General features: G+C 49.4%; 1 protein-coding gene across 1 annotated transcript in view; it reads left to right on the top strand.

Annotated features, from left to right (window-relative positions):
* Nucleotides 1-20,636, top strand: part of GSG1L (GSG1 like) — a 198,399-nt gene that overhangs the window by 57,955 nt on the left and 119,808 nt on the right. The window contains exon 2 of the mRNA XM_012759022.3: nucleotides 16,896-16,943. Within this exon, the coding sequence (XP_012614476.2) occupies nucleotides 16,896-16,943 (48 nt within the window). The remainder of the gene's footprint in view (nucleotides 1-16,895; nucleotides 16,944-20,636) is intronic.

Below are 20,636 nucleotides of genomic sequence, written 5' to 3'. Positions count from 1 at the left end.
ACTAAAAACATCACGAAGAAAACTAAATCCCAGTTCTTCTTTAGAGACTTCTTGTAGCCATGAAATAATTCAGGATTCAGTCCAAATTGTAGGCAAATGATGAAAACTCAAAAATAATGGTCAGGGTTGGAATCTAATAACAGTGTGTTGTAGTTTTCTTCTGAAAGAAGAAATCTTTTCTGAAACATAATTTTTCTCTCTCCACTCCTTTTTTACCAAAGAGAAATCATAGTAAGACCAATTTATTTGCAAAATAAGTTTCAGTTTTGTTTTACTTGGCCTGATTATTTGCATCAAGAATAATGATTTGCAACAAGAATTGTGATTGGCCATATGGGCTCTTTTTAAGTTGGCTTGTCTGGAACTTTCATACGGAATTTCAGATTAGACTTTTAAAAGCTGCTTGAGGCTAGAAAGCCACGCCAAGAATTCGCCATCGGACCGTACCAGCAATGTCTGTACAAATTGCGCGAATTCCTCTCTTCCTGAGGTCCAAAAATATCTTGAAGTTCCTGGGCCTGTTAGAAAGTCACATACTTTACTAACTGCAAGGTCAGGAACCTGGTAAGGGAACCGTATAGATGAGGCACCAGGCCAGTCCTTCCAGAGGGCCTTTTATGGGTTCTATAAAGTCAACCTCAATTCCTCGAAGTGGTCTGATCTTGGCTTAAAATATGTCATTCCAGTCAGAGCCTTGGCAAAATAACCAGTGTCTCCAATGTGTCCTGCTACAAAAGGAAACATATTCTTATTGAACTTATGCAAATAACTGTATTGTCATAAAATAAGAATGCTCACGAACAGTTTCCAAATTTTGGAGAAATCAGGTAGAGGGAAAGGTAAATGTTTCAGTTTTGCTCACAAAAGTCTATTTTGACCAATTGCTGTAAGCTGTAAATAGCTCAAAAGAAAGAAAAAAATTTTTTTGACTCTGAAAAACAAAACATAAAAAGAATTAGCAATGTTTCAAGCAGAAGAGTCATTAAAATTATTTCAGTCCTCTATTAGTTCAGTCCCATGTAATTAATTCTTGTTCTGCTTGATGTTGAGTTAGAAATCCTCATGAAAATAACCATCTTTTAAATTAAAGCCCTGAATGTTTTTTTCCTAGTTCAGTGGTATGATCTCCAAAGTTATCAGATACCTGTATTCAAGATTACTTGTCAGGGTCCTTTGCATGAATTTCCTTGAAGATGTAACACTAGGATTTGCAAAAAACATCAAAATAAAGCAATTTACTGCATATACCAAGACATATCAGATTTTTAGGAACCACATGCAATTTTGGAATACATATTAATAACATACTTATACAAATATAACTCAAAGGAAGTTAAATACCATTTCTTATTTGACAATGTTTCCCATATAATTTTAACATGCCAAAGAAGCCTAATATGTCTCTCTTGGCCTTTCAGGGCCCTATGTGTTATGACCAAGTTAGTCTGGGTCAAAAAGACTTAATTTTAGAATTTGAAATTTGATTTTGGGAAGTATGCCAAATAGCAAAGGTTTAAAACACTTGGTATCAAAATAAGAAAGGTTTAAAACACTTGATCAACATAGGATCACAGGTCATTGTAAAATAATAGTCATTCATTTAGCCAAAGTGATAATTCAAAGATTTCTAAAAGCAAAAACCTTTACTCTTTGATGGAGAGGAGATTCAGTTTTCCAAACAATCAAAAGACCTAGTAAAGACAGCATGAGACTGTTTCTCCCTCTCTCCTTTTTCAAAAAATTATAGTTTACTCAAAGGTAACAAAAAATGTTATCTCTTATTAATACTGCATGGAAAACATGTTCAAAGGAGAAAACCAAATTTTACTTTCATATTAATATATTAAGGCTAAAGCTAATTTTAATAAAACCCATAAACAAATCCATCCAATCACAGTTTTTGACCATACAAGATAAAATTTCCATAAATGTTTTATAACCTCTTATAAATTTTTTATGTAATTTTTTTTCTATTTTTCACCAACTTCTTGGATCCATTTAGTTTTATCTATATCATTTTCCTTCATTTTGAAACAACCTTTAAATAACCTCTAAATTAGACAAAACTACTTTTCCTCTATCAAAACCACATCCTTGTGTCTTTTTAATAACTTCATCATCAAAACACACTTACTTTCTTTATAAACTCTCCATATAGAATTGTCTTATATTTACTAGTTTTAATTACATGCATTAACTACAATTTTAACTCTTAGTAACCCTAATTTCTAATAAAACACCTAATAAGTAAGTAATTTTAAACTGTTTTAGATCAGTATTTGTAGATGAAAGCCGTTTCATAATTTTTCAGAAAGATGTGTCCTCAATTTTTTGTTTATGAACAGATCAAAATATATTTAACTTTTCTATACCATATGAAAATAAGATGCCAAAGTATGTAAACTTAAACTTATGTTTAATAATTTAATGTTTCATTATTTTAACTTACCTAGAAATGACTCAGACATTTTATGATTATCTGTTCCTTAATGTCATATGACTTTAACATTCTAAATTCCTGAAAAGAATGTTGAAACCATGAAATAGGTGCTCTCTCTAATGTCTTCCGTAGTCATTCTGGGTCCCAAGTACCCACGTGGTATCCAAGGATGACTATGAAGGGTGGGGTCCATTGGGGTTCTGAATTTATACACCAAGTGTATACAGAGGACAGAGCTGGGAAGAGAATGTCTGACCCTTCCCAGCATACTCAGGTGGCACAAGTGGGCCAGGGACAACTCCACGTATGTCCCAAGTCTCACCATGGCCATTTGTTTAGAGCCCAGAAACTAACGGCTCTATGACATAGGTTCATAGATAGAAGCAACAGCTTTATGATCTTAAAACATCTAGCAGAGATAGCCTAAATCTGACCAGTGGGCCCACGTGAAAATGTCTGACTTACAGTTAATACTGACAATCCTGAAGGCATTCCTATTTTGTGTGTGTGTGTGTGTGTGTGTGTGTGTGTGTATATATATATATATATTTTTTTTTTTTTAGTTGTCCAGCTAATTTATTTCTATTTTTTTTTTTTTTTAGTAGAGGCAGCGTCTCGCTCTTGCTCAGGCTGGTCTTGAACTCCTGAGCTCAAACGATCCTCCCGCCTCAGCCTCCCAGAGTGCTAGGATTACAGGCGTGAGCCACCTCGCCCGGCCTCCTATTTTGTTTTACTAACAATTTAAAAACTAGTTTTATTTACTGAAGACAACTAAAGTCATGTGAACTTGAAAAATATTTGGGCTTATTAATTTGTCGCCACTCATTTATTTATAAGTCGATCTGGTACCAGGTAGACAATATACAAACCGACAGGTGCACAGGTATGCATAAAAATACAGACAGATAAAGATTTTATAGCTTTGATTTCAAAATTTTAACCACGCGGTAGGTAAAACTCACTAGTTTAAAAGGACAGTTGGATTCAAACTTTATTAATGGAAAAAGTTAAAGTTTATCCGTTCTACATGGCCAAAGCCCTTACTGAGTTTTAGAGCAAACAAGGTAGCAAATTTACACATTGAAGTACAGAGCCAGAATGTAAGCTTTTTAAAGAAGGATTTGGATGGGTTAGAGGGAGATTAAAAATGAATGCCAAGGTAACACAAAATCATAGGAAATCACCACAGGATTTTATAAGGAGACCAATTTTGTTTAGATCGTTAGCTTCTAATTTAGTCTCTGTGCTCAGGGCAGAGCCCGTTATCACACAGGGCCGACAAAGCATCGGCAGTTTCCAGGGCCTGATACGTGCACATGTGAAAAGCAGGCACAGCTGGAAGGCAGAACACTTAGGCGGCCCAAAATCAAGGATCCCATTTTGAAGCCTGGGTCCCCCAAAAGAGGGATGCACCATGGGACTGGACAGTGCAACCCTTCCACAGTGCACCTTGCTGCAGGGACAGCCCCGGGGCTGGTGGGCAGCCCAGCGCCCATGGGCCCACTCTGTGGTCAGCCCATCCCCCACACGAGTCTTATCCCTCGGTGTCGCATGTCTTCATACCTCTGGGTATCCAGACCACACTCTCCCTGTCTAAACACACAAAGAGACGGGCAGTCCCCTGCAGTGACAGCCACGCACTGTGAACGCTGCCAGCCACTGCACACGCAGGGGTCATGTTCTCTCATAGCGCAGAGTAATTCCCGGGGCCCCCCCAAAGCCAAAGAGATGAGGGGCTCAGTGCAAAAGACAGCAGCACTCTAGACCGGAGGGACACCCTCCCGTGACCCCTGGGACTCCGAGGGGAAGACAGAAGAGCCCCAAAAGGAGGCGTGTGGGACTATCTCCTGCGTTCTTCAAGAAGTCCCAGGGCCACTAGCAGTCACCTCTAGATTTCTTCATGTTGTACCAAAGATGGCAACAGGAAGGAGCAGCACAAGTGGAAGGGGATGGAAAAACAAGTCTTAGAGGCAAAAATCATACCAACGAGAAAGGCACCAAACATATAATTTTTTTTTTTTTTTTTTTTTTTGAGACAGAGTCTCAATAGTCTCACTCTCTTGCCTGGGCTAGAGAGCCGTGGCATCAGCCTCGCTCACAGCAGCCTCAAACTCCTGGGCTCAAGCGATCCTCCTGCCTCAGCCTCCCAAGTGGCTGGGACTACAGGCATGCGCCACCATGCCCGGCTAATTTTTTCTATATATATTAGTTGGCCAATTAATTTCTTTCTATTTATAGTAGAGACGGGTCTCGCTCTTGCTCAGGCTGGTTTCAAACTCCTGACCTTGAGCAATCCTCCCGCCTCAGCCTCCCAGAGTGCTAGGATTACAGGCGTGAGCCACCGCTCCTGGCCCAAACATATAATTTTTAAAAGGAGTTTTAGTCAAATGAAAAAAAAATTCCCAGAAACAGGATAAAGGCCTTTCTCCTCCCTAAAAATGATAGCCTGATCATCAACTTTTAATTAAGCAGACTTCTGACCATAGAGCTCTTAAAAAATCTAATTGTAATTCCTCCTTAAGCTGTTTTGCTTCTGCTGCCAGCTGGGCTTCCGTCGCCAAATGGGCAGCCCATGGGAGTGGCCATGCTAGTGTTTTGGGCCATCTCCGTTCCCACGTGGTGGTCCACAAGCGCCTAAAAGGTGAGCAAACCATTGCACATAGACGTGGCTGTCTACACTGGGATTTGCCCTACGGAGACTGCCTGCCTTTTGTCCACATCTTGTCATATGCTCAGCACTGAGCAAGTATGTACAAACCTACTCTCAAAGGCCAAGGGAGCTAAGAGGCTGAAGATGGGCTGATAATTCCAGTTTCTCAGAAACATTTATTTTTTTGAGACAAGGTCCCACTCTGTTGCTTGGGCTAGAGGGCAATGGTTTCAGCCTAGCTCACAGCAATCTCAGATTCCTGGGCTCAAGCAATCCTCCTGCCTCAGCCTCCTGAGTAGCTGGGAATACAGGCGGGTGCCGCTCCGCCTGGCTAATTTAAAATTTTTTTTGTAGACATGGGGTCTTGCTATCGTTCAGGCTGGTCTCGAACTCCTGGCCTCAAGTGATCCTCCTTGGCTTCTCCAAGTGCTAAGGTTACAGGCGTGAGCCGCTGTGCCCAGCCATAATGGGGTCTCATGAACAGAAATGATGTCTTGGGCAGCTGTGACATGGTGGATCCCCACACCCGCCCTCCAGAAAGTGTCCTTTATATAGCAAGCTTTTAGGGTAAAACATGAGCAGTTGGTCGTGCCTTAGATTTTCTTAGGATCGTGACCACCGGGGAGGTTAGATAAGCATCTTTATGGGGGTTATCTATACTAGGGCATTGCGTCTTTATGAGGGGCTGTCTATGCTATGGGCATTGTTTAAAGACCTCACTGCAGGCGTAAAACATCAGTCACCATGGCAGTTTCCCTTCAAGATGGTGTCACTCTCGCCAAGCACCAGGCTGTTATCCTACAAACTGGGGTGCAGATAATCCTGGGCAGTAATCTCAGTGTTAGCTATCGTATGCCTCAGACAAGCTACCCAATAGCCCCCTCCTGCCTTTTTGATTTCTCTTTCAAAACATGCTTTTGGGGAATGGCATAGGACAGCTCCAGAAGGCTTCCTCCTAGTGTCATAAAAGGGCAGGAGTAAGACTGAGGTAGAGAGGAGAAAGGTTTGCCTCACTTTAGACCAAACCCAACATACGGGGTGAAATAAAAAAAAATCACTAAACCCTTTATGTATCAGGCTTCCCTGTAAGACAATGGCCATCACTAAGTCCTTGTCACGTGCCAGGTGTCTCACCCGTGTTAGTTACCTGTCTGAGCCCCAGCTGCCCCGTGCATGGGGTGGCACCAGCTAAGCCCGGAAATGTCGCAGGGTTAACCATAGATGTTTATTTCTTGCTCACGTGACCCTTCAGTACAAGTCATTCTGACAGGTGGCGGTTCTACTCCATGTAGTGATTTGGGGACTGGACAACTTCTATATCGTGGCCCTGCCATTTCCTAGGGCCCTAGAACCCCCTGTGTGGAGGTGGGAGAGGAAAGGGGAGACACGCCCAGTTCGTACATGAGGGCCCCCCAGGAAGTGCCCCACATTCGCTCATGTTGCACAGGCAACAGCTAGTCACACGACCCCACCACGGTGCAGGGGCTGCTGGGAAATACCGTGCCCGGCTGGGCAGCCCCTTCTTAGCAGCAGCTCACGCTACGGAAGGAGCAGCATGTTTGTCGGTGGAGAGCTAGCTGTTCCTGTCACACCTTACTTATGCGGTGGAGATGACAGTTACACCCATTTTACAGATGTGGAAACTGAGTCCCAGAGAATCTGGCCCTGGGTCACAGAGCTTGTGAGTGGCAGAGCTGGGGCTTGAGCTCAGGACGCCGGGAGCTCGGGGCTCTTATATTTAACCACTGCGATGCTGGCTTTAGATAAGCATGTAGGTTCTTCCGCTTTAAAATGCTTCCCTTGGTTTACCCACAGTGCCCCAAATGCCCAAGCAAGGGATGACTGGGGGCTGGGACCACACAGTCACGATGCCAGGCAGGGTTTCAGTCTTCCGTATTTCATCCACTTGTAGAAACGATCATCCCCAGAAAGTTGACCCACATTTTGGACTCCAGCCAGAAATCAAGGCATGGCACCATCTGTAAGAGATAAATAAATCAAAATATCATCAGCAGATAAGTGTGTGCCATCTGCTGCCCTGTCAGTTGAACTGGCAGAAGCCTCCGGAGAATTCCAAGGAAGCGCTTGCCAAGCCTCTACCGCCGGCCCAGATAGCGAGAGGAGAAGCTTCGTGCAAGATCTGCTGGTATTTTTTCCCTCCTCTCAGCTCCTGGTGCCGAATTCCTTGAATCCAGCTGGCGAAGATGCGGGAACTTTTGCCCTTGCCAGACAGTTCAAATCGTTTCACATTGGCCACGTTTTTGGGGGAACGAGGACCGATTCTACTTTGCCCTCCCAGCAAGTCGAAAGCACTTACCATAGAGAAAAGCAACCGTGCGCGGCCAGGAAGCCGAGCCGCTTGTGCAATGCGGGTCCCAGAACCAGAGCCAGACTCAGAACCAGCCAGGGTCGGGTCCCCTTGGCTGGGCGTCTTGAACTGCAGCCGCATCTGGAAGGCTGCTGGTTTCTCTTGCCACATGCGCAGTGTTAGGAGGGCACCTCGGGCTTCTGCTAGGAAGGATGGGTTTCTCTAGAGCCTGCCTACTCGGCTGAGAGGGGGTGCAGAGTAGCGAGCGGCCAAAACAACGGCCCCGTGCCAGCCTGTCTAGCTCTGCCACTAGCTATGCGATGTTAGACAAGTGGCTCAATCTTCCTGTGCCTTGGTTTCTTCATCTGTAAAATGGGAGTGGTAGTAGGACCTGCTGCATAGGGCTCTTGTGAAGGTTGGCCGGTTGGTACACACAAAGCACTTAGGCCAGGGCCTGGCACAAAGCGGGCGTGCCATGTATGTGAGCACACGTTGTTCATCAGCAGACTTCACGAGACCGGTGTCACTGCCTCTCTCTGCCGTCCCTGCCTTCCCCAGCCTCTCCCCGCCTCCCGCTCTGCAGAAACCTCAGCAACACCATCTGGTGGGGTGTGGGACTAAGTCACGATCCTCAGACCCGGGATCTGGGGACCCGGCCAAGGATGCCGGGCTCCTCTGTGCTCCTCCCCCTCGTTGCGCGCATCTCCGCTGCCGGCCAGCCCTGGGCTCCGGCGTCCGTGCCAAGGGTAACTTGGCGGCCCCTCCACGCTCTGCACACCTTCTGCCAGGCCGGCATCTGCCTTTGGCCACCTCCCTGGGATCCTGCCTGTGGCCCTGCCAGGTCCCCCCACCTGCCCAGGCTGAGGTTGCGGAATGGCAGCCTCCTGCTCCTGGCCTGGGAAGTTGCACGGGCGTGAAAACAGCCTCGTGTTGATGGAACCAAGCATGAGGCGGGCGTTTGCACACACTCCCTCCTATTTGCTTTCTTTGGGGAAAAGGCTCCAAGAGGTTCAGCGACTCCATGAGGTCACATGGCCGGGAGGAGGCAGAGGATGGATCGGAACTCGTGTCCTGTGGCTTCTGGGCCCTCCGTTCGCCTTAGGTCACCCCCTTTCAAGGAGGGAGCTTTGAGACCTGTCACGAATGATGTTAGGGGAATGGGTGTCAAAACACCGAGCTGATCCCTTTGCAGATGTTGTTTCTGATTTAAATCCGAACTGGAGACGTCTCGCTTTAGACCCGTGACCTTACTTAGCCCACACAACAATGGCGGGAGGCTGGAACAGTCAGCCTCAACTGGCACAAACACAAACACGCACACAAATCCATCATGTACCCCAGGCCCACAGCGAGCAGATGGCAGAGTGGGGATTTGAACTTGCGTCCCTGTGAAGCTGGAGCCCAGCCATGAACTGGAGAGCACGCCCCGCCCAGTGTCCAGGCGACCCCTGTGTACTTTCTGTGCCGCCGCCCCCCCCCCACGGCACTTCTTTCTCAATCAGACCAGGCCTGGAGGAGGAGACCCGGGCCGGCGTTCCTGGAAGCGGGCCTGGGTGCTGCGCCAGAGCGGGGCAGCCGGGACCGGCCACTTACTCCATATCTGCGGCGCATGCCTGGAAGCCTCCTTTCTGTGCCAGGCGCCCCCCTCGGTGGCGGGCTTGAAGCCAAGCTCAAGCCGCTGCGTTGAGGGCACATTCTGAGTGACCCCCCTGCCCCCTGACCTCAGCTCAGCCAGACCCCCCCCCCGAGACAGTGGGTTGGGGACCAGCAGGAAGGGGAGGTTGGGGCCTCTTGGGTTGTGTGTTTTATTCCCATGCTGCACAAAAGCCAGCAGCCCCATAGGTTGACACCACCGGGTCTCGGAAGAAGTGACCTTCCCTTTGTCTTTTCTGAGCAGGCGAACAGGCCCTCAAAAAGACATCTGAGATCCAACTGCTGGGATTTGTTTCAAAATAACCTCCCGGTGGTGGGGCGGGTGGGGTGCAGATGAGACGGGACTGACCACGAGTTGACAGATATTGAAGCTGGGATGGGGACCTGAGGTTTCCTGTACTAGTCTCTATACTTTTGCAAAAGAGTGGAAATTCCCCATAATAAAAGGTTTAGAAACTATATTTCAGAGATACCCAGTCTGCTCGGGGAATGCCTTCTGGAATGTGTCCCTGCCCTATCCCCAGCTCAGTCCCCTGCATGATGAGCTTTGAAAAGACACGGACCTGGGTCCAGATGCTGACTCCGCCACTTGGTGGCCGTGTAACCCTGGGGAGGTCCCTTTGCCGCTGTTAGACTCGGTTTCGACATCTGTAAAAGGGGAGTGGAGACGGACCTCATGCCACGGTTGCGATGAGTGCCCAGTCCTTTGCGTGGCGCTTGCCCCGGACCTCCCTTGGGGTCGTCTGATCCTGGCTCTACGGCAGCTTGAGCTTCCACCCGCTGGTCTTGGGACCCACCACTTACAGGCCCAAGGGGGCCAAGCCGCGCTCCAGATGGAACATGAGGATATAATGAGAGAGATCACAGTGAAACCCTGGAAATTCAGGCTGGGGAGACGTGTTCTGGGTGGAGCCGGTGGTTGGCGAGCAAGGCAGGCTCACGGCAGGAGAGCAAGCGGACGTTTGAGCTGGATCTGCAGGCTGGGGGCTGGCTCAGACTTGGAGAGACGGAGGCTGTGAGACTGTTGAGGTCGAGGGAGTAGCGAGAACTGAGGCAGGGAGGTTGAGAAAGGTAGAGAGGGAAATGTGAACCGGTGGGGGTGGCGCACCGGGAGAGGAGGGCTCTGGTGGCGTGCAAAGGTGTGAGGTCCACTGTGACCTCCCCATCTCCAAGTCCTCTGCCTCGTGGCAGGTGCGAGGCTCGATGTGGCTGCCCAACGGCTGCCCTTGGGACCACCTCTTCCCAGGATAGCATGGACACCCCCTTTCTGTTCGCCTCTTCCCTCTTTGGCCCCAAGGCTTGACTTCTGTCTCACCTTTGCCTACAGGTGTGGTGGCCGCACCATTTGGATTTTGCAGAGTAGCTCCCCCGTTTGGTGGAATTATCGATAAAGGCAATTTACAGAATGCTATTCATTGATCCGCCCCACAGTCATGTCTGCGGCACTGACCACTGTTCCAGGACCCGAGGACACAGTGTTGAACAAGACACACATGGCCATGAAGCTTCTGTTTGTTGCTGAGAGCACCTGGCCTCCAGGTTGCAGAGATATTATTTGGGCATTATTTCCACGAGCCGGGGAATGGCCTCTTTTGGTGAGAGGGTTCCAAAGATTTACTGATACGCTTTAAAGTTAGAAAGGAAGCTTGTCCTAAGAGGGCAGGGATTTTGTCTGTGTGGTTTGCTGTCTGATCCCCGGCACCTTGAACAGGGACTGGCACATAGTAGGTGCTCAATAAACGCTGCTGGAATGCAACTGCATGGATATAAAACGTTGACATTGGTGACTTCAGAAAAGTATACTTTTAGGGATCAAAATTAATTCAAATACCCGCAGATATGACCCCCTTGATTCCTGTGGGGAGAGGAATCTGAATTCTGCACGATTTCAGATGTGTGTGCAGCCTGCAGCCTGGTGTAGAATGTGGTCACGCCTACAGAGCATACATGTCTCCGTGTACACAGAGCCCAAAGCAGAAGAAAAGTCCATCATGTGTCCTGTAGCAGACCCAGACGATAAGCAAGTCAATAAATGCACAAACAGGGCGGTGTCAGGTAGTGATCGTGATGGGCACTGTGGGGGAAAACAAAGCAGGGTGAGCGGGTGGGGACCCTCTTAGGCAGGAGCGTGCACTAGCTGTTCTCCGTGCACCCTCCGTGTCTGTTCCTTGCCGTTCTCTGTGCCCTGGAGTCATCTGGCCTCATGCGCGCTGGCCCCTCATTGGCTTTGGCCATTGAGAAGCTGCACAGGGGATCGGAGGGTGGCAGGAGAGACGTCACCTGATGCTCGTGTACCTGTGGCCTCGGCTCCTGGCAGCATATCCTCTCTGTGGCTTTGCCACGCAGGCTCCGTTGCCCATGCTGCGCCGTGAGACCCGGGTGGTGAGGGCCCCCCACTGTGGCCAGCCCTCACCCCTGTCCACTTCTGTAAACAGTCCCTGCACTTCTCAGTCTTCAGTGAGCCCCCAGGGGTGCCATCTGCCTCCCGCCGGGACCCGGGCTGTCAGACGGCCAGTGTGTCGCCTCATCCCCACTGGACAGGGCGCACCCTGCCCTGGCCACCAGTCCCCATGGGCTTGCTTCAGTCGTTGCTGGTCGTTGAGATGGCCTGAGCTGGTGACCTCGTGTTGGGGCTGGGGGCCAGCGCATGACAACCCCCTGTGTGCTAGTCTCTGATGGTGCCTGCGTGTCACTCTTGTCTCCCTGAATTAGATGGCAGAGGATGGTGTCCCGTGTTTCCTCTGACCCATGCATGGGCAGGAGTGACACTGACGACAGCCACCATCTCCTAAGCACCTCCTGTGTTCCAGGCACCGTGTCTAAGCTCTTTGCCCATGTGGCATCTTCCCAAAACCCCTCCAGCTGCTGTGCCCGTCTCACCAACAAGGAAATCAAGGCACAGAAAAACTGAGGACAGGAAGTGACGGAGACGGCATTTGAACTCGGCTCTGCTGATCCCAGAGCTCAGACCCTTGGCCGCTGTCCTGTCCCCTGAACGCTGTTGCTTGAAGGAAGGTGTGGTGTGACTGCACGAGCCACCACCGAAACGACTCGCTATTGCACTAGTGTTGAGAGTCCATTTCTTGTAAGTCAGTTTGGAGTGCGATTCTCACCCTGGGTGCCCGTTGAAATCGCCTGGGTAGCTTTGAAAACCCTACTGATGTATAAAATTAAATGGCACCGATTAAATCCAAGTCCCTGTGGGTGGCGCCTGGGCTCCCCAGAGCTGAGAACCACTTCGATGGAATGACCTTTAGGATCCTTCCCGGGTTCCGGGTCCCGCGGCTTACGAAAGGTATGCTGCCATCAGGTGGCGGTCACCTGCCACAGCTCTGAGATCTCATGGTCATGCCTCAGCCTGGAGCGCCTGTGGTGAGAGAGAAGTGCTCTTGTCTTCTGTTGTACGCCCCAAATAAATCCCTTAATTAAACATATAAACTTGATAATAATTGACACTGATGTTAATGTTTTATGGGTCACTTCCAGTAGCAGTAAGTCAATATGGTGCAGTTGATGTTTATCTCGTTAATCCTTAGCTAATCTTTATCATGGAGACTTAAGGATTTGGAGAAAAAAATCTCTGTGTTTGCATTTCAGCGGTTAGACTTCTGACCATTGAAGTAGCCTGTGTTACTCGTGTCATCTGTACGATTTTTCCTTAAACCTCAGCTTTGCCAGGCACAAGGAGTGTGGGCTCAGTTTGACCATCTTGGCTCAAACCTCTGTTTAGCCTTGTCCATGTAGCAGAATTAGGAGTGTGAGAGACATTTATTTAGCATCTCATGGGTTTTTCCTGTCTGCACAGAGGTATGTTCCCAGGGGATTCCTTTTGGGACTCAGCAGCTGTCCCCAGAGGGAACAGCTGGCTGTTATAGGAAATACTGACATAGCACATGGGAATAGACAGCTAGGAAGATTTTAGGGAGTGGAGTTTAGAGTCTGTGGACCCGGGTCGAGTCCTATTCCATCACTCACTGTCTGTGTGGTCTTGGGCAAGTCACTAAAAGTTCAGAGCCTCAGTTTGCTTGTCTGTAAAATGGGGATTCTCACTGCAGGATGTTGTGGGATTAAAGAGAAGACAAATACCCTTTCATGATAAAAGCACCCAACAAACTAGGAATAGAAGGGAACTTCCTCAACCTGATAAAGGACATATATGAAAATCGCACAGCTAACAACAAACTTTATGGGACAAGAATGAATGCTTCCCCCCTCTCTGCAAGAACAGGAACAAGAAAAGGATGTCTGCTCTTGCCACTTCTATTTAACATTATATTGGAGTTTTAGCCAGAGCAATTAGGCAAGAAAAAGAAATAAAAGAGTGAGATTGGGAAGGAAGAAGTAAAACTATATCTATTTGCAGATGACATAATCCTGTATATAGTAAATCCTAAGAATCCACCAAAACTGTTAGAACTAATAGATAAGTTCAGCAAGATTGTAGGGTACAAGATCAATGTATAAAAATTAATCATATTTTACACATTAGCAATGAATAATCCGAAAATGAAATTAAGAAAACAGTTCCATTTATATTAGTATCAAAAAGAATAAAATACTTAGAAATAAATTTAATGTACGAAGTGTAAAATCTATACTCTGAAAACTATAAGACATTATTGAAATAAATGAACAGATCTAAATAAATGGAAAGATATCCTATGTTCATGGATTGGAAGATTTAATATTGTTGAGATGGTAATACTCCCCAAATTGATCTACAGATTCAGTGCAATCCCTATCAAAATTCCAGTGTGCTTTTTGAATAAATAGACAAGTTGATCTTAAAATTCATACTGAAATGCAAGAGACCCAGAAAAACCAAAATGACCTTAAAAATGAAAGTCAAAGTTGGAAAACTCACACTTCCCAATTTCAAAACTTACTACAAAGCTACAGTCATCGAGACAGTGTAGTAGTGGTATAAGTATGGATATATAGATCACTGGAATAGAATTAAGAATACAAAGTAAACCCTCACACTTACAACCAATTAATTTTGACTAGAATACCAAGACAATTCAATGGAGAAAGAACAGTCTTGCAACAAATGGTGCTGTGGCAATGGGTTAAACACATACAAAAGGATGAAGCCATCTACACCATACACATAAATCAACTGTAAATGGATAATTGATCTAAATAGAAAAGTGAATATTGCAAAACTCTTAGGAGGAAGAATAAGAGCGAATCTTCCTGATCTTGGGTTAGGCAAGGCTTTCTTAGATATGACACCAAAAAAACACAAGAAGCAAAATTAAAAAAAATAAGATGAATTGGACTTGATTAAAATTAAAAACTCATCTGCTTCTAAAAATGGGATGACAGAGGAAATAGACACAGAGGGAGAAAATATTTACAGATCAGATATCTGATAAGGGACTTGTGTGCAGGCTATATAAAGAACTCACAAATCAGTAATAAGAAGACATAACTCAAAAAGTGGGCAAAAGACCTGAATAGACATTTCTCCAAAGAAGATACACAAATGGCCAATAAGCACATGAAAAGATGCTCAGTATCATTAGTCATTAAGGAAAATGCCAGTTAAAACCACAATGAGATACCACGCCACACTGGCAAGGATGCCTATAATAAAAAAAGACAATGGCAAGTGTTGGGGAAGACGTGGAGGAACTGGAGTCCTCATACATTTGCTCGTGGAACATATGATGTTGCATCTGCCTTGGAAAACAGTCTAGCAGTTTCTCAGCAGGTTAAGCATGGAGCTGCCCTATGACCCAGCAATTCCACTCCTTGGTTTTATACCCAAGAGAAATGGAAACTTGCCCACACAAACTTGTACATGAATGTTCATAAATAGCCAAAAAGTGGCAACAAACCCAAATGTCCATCAACGGATGAATGGATAAATGAAATGTGTCATATCCATATAATGGAATATTATTCAGCCATCATGAATTATTGATGCATGCTACAACATGGACGGTCTTTGAAAACATTATGCTGAGTGAAAGAAGCCCATCACTAAAAACCATATATGGGATGATTCCATTTGTATGAAATGCCCAGACTAGGGGAGTCTATACAGACAGAAAATAAGTTAGTTGTTGCTTAGGGCCGGGAGGGTTGGGGGAAATGGGGAGCAACTGCTAATAGGTGGGGCATTTCTTTTTTGGGGTGATAAAAATATTCTAAAATTAATTATGGTGATGATCACATAACCTTGTGACTATCTTGTCACAAAGAATATACCAAGAAAATCCTAAAATCCATTGAATTGTATACTTTAAATGGATTAATTGTATGGCATGTGAATTATATCTCAATAAAACTGTTAAAGAGGCTGGGTGCGGTGGCTCACGCCTGTAATCCTACACTCTGGGAGGCCAAGGTGGGAGGATTGCTTGACCTCAGGAGTTCAAGACCAGCCTAAGCAAGAGCGAGACCCCGTCTCTACTAAAAATAGAAAAATTAGCCAAATAGAGTGGCACATGCCTGTAGTCCCAGTTACTCAGGAGGCTGAGGCAGGAGGATTGCTTGAGCCCAGGAGTTTGAGGTTACAGTGAGCTATGATGATGCCACTGCATGCTAGCCTGGGCGACAAAGAGTGAGACTCTGTCTCAAAAAAAACAAGCAAACAACTGTTAAAGGAAAGAGAAGGCAAAATGCCTAACACATAAATCTTAAATATTACCGAGAAGTCCAGTCGGTGGTGGGGGGGGGCCGGAGCCTGGTGTCGGAGGGCCCGGGAGGTGTAGAGCTGATAGCCCATAATACTTTCACAGGCTCATGAAAATGTTTTAATTTCCTTTGGAATCAGAAGAAAAAAAACAAAAACCTTTCAGGTGAAGAAAATGTTTCATACTTAATACATTCATCTTTATACCAATATGGTTGGAAAACAATTTTGAGTTTTTAAAAAAAATTTTAAAATCTAAAAATTAATTTAGCAAGGGCCCACGAAGGCAAAAGTTCACAGGGCTCCCCCAAGTCTTACTGTGGCCCTGGACGGCTGGTCTGAGTTTGGCTATTACATTTCTCCCCTCCAGCTTTTGAGGAAGCAATGTAGCATTAAAGGAAGTTTAAAATAATTCATTCAAAATCCGTCTGCTCTAGCACAGCACTTATTTACTTTTCTCTCTCTCTCTTTTTTTTTTCTTGTTAATCCTTCCTTCCAATTCTTGGGGGTCAGCAAGCATCTCTTTCAGCGGGTTATGATCTCGGTACTAGCAGTGTGCATCCAAGAGTCACGCGTGGTGGGGACTGGGCGCGCCACAGGAAAAGGCCAAGGCCCCGGGAGCCCGTGTTCCAGGCCGGGGAACAGCACGTGCAAAGCCTCGTGGTGGGAGGGAGCGCGGGGCGCACAGGAGCCGGGCCAGGGGGGAGCGGGACGGGGGCGTGGCTGGACAGGCCCGCGTGTGTGGCATTCGGACTTGACTTTTTTTGGGCGACATCAAGGGTTTCCAGCAGGAGCAAGCTGTGCGTGCGTGCATGTGTTTGACATGACCAGAGCCGTGCATTTTGAAAACATCCCTCCAGCCGCAGCGTGGAGAGAGGATGGGGCGGAGGCCAGAGCGGAGGCCTGGGGAGGCCGGAGGGGTGCAGCCTGGGCTGGGGGGTGCATGGAAAGGGACCAGGGCTGTCGTGGGGGTGGGAGCGGGAGGACGGGCTGGGGGAGGGGGGAGTCGCAGGTCTGCCATCGACATTCCTGGGACGCCGAGTCTCTAGGAGTCGGGGTTAGAGAAAGATGCCCTCGTGTTGGGTGGGAGACGCTGGCTCGCTCCAGGGCTCACGGGGGTGGGGTGGGGGGTGGGGAGCAGGCAAACCCCGAAAGCCACGTGTCCCCTCGTATTCTGAAAGCCCTTCTTTTCTTTTCCAAGGTGAAACATGTCGCAGCTTCATCGACCTGGCCCCAGCGTCGGAGAAAGGTGAGTGTGGCCTGGCTCCGGGGTGGCAGCCCCAGCCTCTCTGGAGACATCGTCCCTGCCCTGGCGGCTTCTCACGGCCTGCGACGGTTTCTCCTCCGGCGTGCCCGGGTGGTGGCCCCGGAAGCCACACGTCCTGTTGCGAAGCCCTGAGTTTCCTGAGTGCGCGGTGGGGAGGGACAGGCTGGGGAGGGGGCCGCGTGCCTTCCCTGTCCGGCGGGCAGTCCCGGGAGGCGTTACCTTCCGCTCCGTCCGTGCACCTGCCACCTTGGGTGTGGTGGGTGTGTGGAAGTTGGGCTCGGGCCGGTGCCGTGGTGGGGTTTGCTTCCAGCTGTGGGGAGGGCCGGTCTGGTCCAGAGAGGCCTCACTGGGGTGCAGGGCCCTCCGCAGAGACTCTGAGCCCGTAGCAATGCCGAGAGCTGTGGGGCCAGTAGGTGGGTGTGAGCAGCAGGCCACGCCTCCAGCGGGGGACAGCAGTCAGGGTTAGGGTTAGCTGCAAGGAGTTGTGACCCGAAAGGACTGGCTTCAGTGAGGAAATTTACTTGTATCTCTTATAAAAGTTTGAAAGTAGGCCAGGCACAGTGGCTCATGCCTGTAATCCTAGCACTCTGGGAGGCTGAGGCGGGAGGATTGCTTGAGGTCAGCAGTTCAAGACCAGCTCGAGCAAGAGTGAGACCCCATCTCAGCAAAAAATGGAAAAATTAGCCCGGTGTTGTGGTGCGCGCCTGTAGTCCCAGCTGTTTGGGAGGCTGAGGCAGGAGGATCACGTGAGCCCAGGAGTTGGAGGTTGCTGTGAGCTATGATGATGCCACTGCACTCTAGCCTGGGCAACCGAGGGAGACCCTGTCTTAAAACAAAACAAAATGAAACAAAACACCAAACAAAAAGAGAGAGAGAGAGAGAGAGAGAAAGTGAGAAAGTATAGGTGATCTAGGTATGCTCTGCTCCGTGAAGTCCTCAGGATCTAGGCCCCTGCTGCCGTTTCCGTGATCCTGTGGAATAGTTTTCATAGTCTAAAATGGCTGCTAGAGTGCCAGCTATCACATCTGCATTCCAGGCAGCAGGATGGAGGAAGGGCAAAGAAGAAAGGGCAAAGATCTCGCGTCAACTCTAAGATTCCCAGACATTGCCCCACAACACCTGCCTGTATCTCCTTGGCTAGAACTAATCACATGGCTACACTCAGCTGTGAGGGAAGCTGGGCAGTGTGGTCTCTATCCTGGGCAACGCTGTGCCCAGCTAGCAGTCAGGGATTTTGATGTTATGGAAGAGCACAGAACAGACACTAGACGGTAGCCTGCCAGAGGGACATAGGGGCGTGTGGCCGCCTCCCCGCCTGCCACCCAGGTGCCCCTGCCACCCAGGAGAAAGGCTGCTAAGAGAGAAACAGGTGTGCAGGTTTCTTCCAAGAGCCTGGAGATCAGGAGAGGGCTCTGGGCCTGGGAGTCGGGGGAGGGGAAACTGAGGCAGAAGTCCAGTCATGTAACTTGTCCAACATGGAGAGTGTGGGGTGCTCGGCTCAGGGGAAATGCTGAAGTCCAGCATGCGTGCCCACCCATGCAGCCTGCTGGTGGGACAGAGCCGTGTTTTCACTCCCAGGCAGTCAGCGAAGGCAGAGGGGCCAAGGGCCACGTGTCATGGGGGCAGGTGACGGTCCCGTCTTGCAGATGCCATCTTCACCAAGCGCCAGCTGAGTGGCAGCTGGGGAGGCTGAGGGGAAAGTGACAGGGAACCCACTGGGCGCTCAGCCCCAGAGAGAGGCCAGGGCCCCCTGAGCAGCTCTTGGCGGGAGGGGACCGCCTCTGTGTCCCCGACTTCCCCGTGGCTGGGCCCGTTTGCTTCCTGCATGTGGACGTCTCTGAGCATTCGACGGCTCAACTGGGCCACGGCTTCCAAATCACCGTCTCCAGGAAAGGCTGCTGCTGGCGTTGGCTACCACTGGCCGGCGTTCCCCCCAGTCGCTGCGCGCCGGCCCGTGCCGGGCATTCACGTGTGTTGACTGAGGAAGCTCGCGAGGAAGGGGCTGTCGATCTCAGTCCCGCTGGGCAGAAGAGGAAACGGGGGCTTAGAGAGCTTAAGCCACGGAAGTCCCCGCCTCCTAAGGGGCAGAGCTGGGTCTGACCCGGACCCAGGCTCCACCCTCTGTCGCCCGCAGCCCTCGCCCGTGCACATCCCACGGTCCCCGTGGCCTTGGAGCTCCTGGGTTAGCCCTGCTCCAGGTCTGGCTTCCAGGAAGCAGGGCCTGTGTGCGTGCACGTGTGTGCGCGTCCCGGTGAGGGTACGTGTGCACACGGGCAGGCGCTCCTGTGTGCGTGCACATGTGTGTGCGCGTCCCGGTGAGGGTACGTGTGCACACGGGCAGGCGCTCCTGTGTACTAGCACAATGGAGGGTGAGCTGCGCGAGCGTGCATGGGAGTGGAGGAGAGTGCACATATGTGTACATGTGAGCGCAGGTGTCTTTTGTGCCTGTGTGTGCATGTGCACAGAAGTGTTCAAGCGTGAGTGCGCACGGGTATGTGCCCATGTGTGTGCACACGTGGATGCGTGTACACGCGTGTGAGTGCGTGTGTGAGCGCAGGTGTCTTATGTGCCTGTGTGTGCACGTGGACAGAAGTGTTCAAGCGTGAGCACGCACGGGTGTGCCCACGTGCGTGCACATGTGGATGCGTGTACACGCGTGTGAGTGCGTGTGCGTGCCGTGTATGGTGGCAGGCGGGTCGCTTGTGCTCCTCCCAGGAGGCGCCAGGCCTTCATTCCTGCTGCTTTTATGAGGACCGAGGGCCCCAGGGAGCTCGTATCGTTGCATTTTACTGGCCTCGTGATTTCTCTTTGGGGCTTGGCGGCGCACGGAGAACCTTCTGGCTGTGTGTATAAAGTGTTTACAGAGAGGCCGGGCGGGCTGGCCTTGCCAGCCAGGGGTCCACCTCCTCGCTTCCCGGACGCTGTAGCTTTCGCCGTGTGGCCCGCACGCAAGCACCTGCAGGGATGGGGGCACTGCTGGGTCCATCCGTGGGCACACGGCGGGGGCTATGTGTGGAGTCTCTGTTTCACAGACGAGGGACCCGGGGGCAGAGAGACGGAGTGACTTGTTTGCAGCCACTCTGGAGCCAGGCGTGTTCCCACCCGAAGAGGGTGCGCGCCCCGATTCTGGCCCCTGTGGTGGCTCCCCGTCACTTCCCCCTGCGTCCTCCTGGTCGGCCGAATACGATAATAATGACGACAACAGCACTAGCGGGCCTTCATGCACTGCACGCCCTGCGCCAGGCGCTGTTCTGAGACCGTCGCACACATTGGCTCATGTAATCCCCGTTTTACAAATAAAGAAACTGAGGCTCAGAGTGACCACATAGCTAGGAAGCGGGGGAGCTGGGATGTGCACCTGAGCAGCCTGACTCTTAAACCCCTGGTCCTTCTGCTAAAAAGCTGGGCCTCCCAGGGCCTTGGGGGTACGCCCACCATCCTCACCACGCCCTCTGGCAGGGTTCAGCCTAGCGCTTCCTTCCTGTCGGAGCTCTTCCCACCTGGCACAATTCCAGGCCCTTCTCAGGGGCCACCTCCTCGTTCCCATTTTCTCTGCTATCCTCCTGCCCCTCCCCACCCACGCTCTCCCACCTGGCAAAATGTTTGTTTGTGCTCAGTGTTTCCTACCACGGCTCGATGCACTTGGCGTTGTTTGTCTGGCTGCCTTGGTTTGTA

The sequence above is a fragment of the Microcebus murinus genome, chromosome 19 (genome assembly GCF_040939455.1).
Source record: "Microcebus murinus isolate Inina chromosome 19, M.murinus_Inina_mat1.0, whole genome shotgun sequence".
Lineage (NCBI taxonomy): Eukaryota > Metazoa > Chordata > Mammalia > Primates > Cheirogaleidae > Microcebus > Microcebus murinus.
This window is presented reverse-complemented; position numbering and strand designations above follow the sequence as displayed.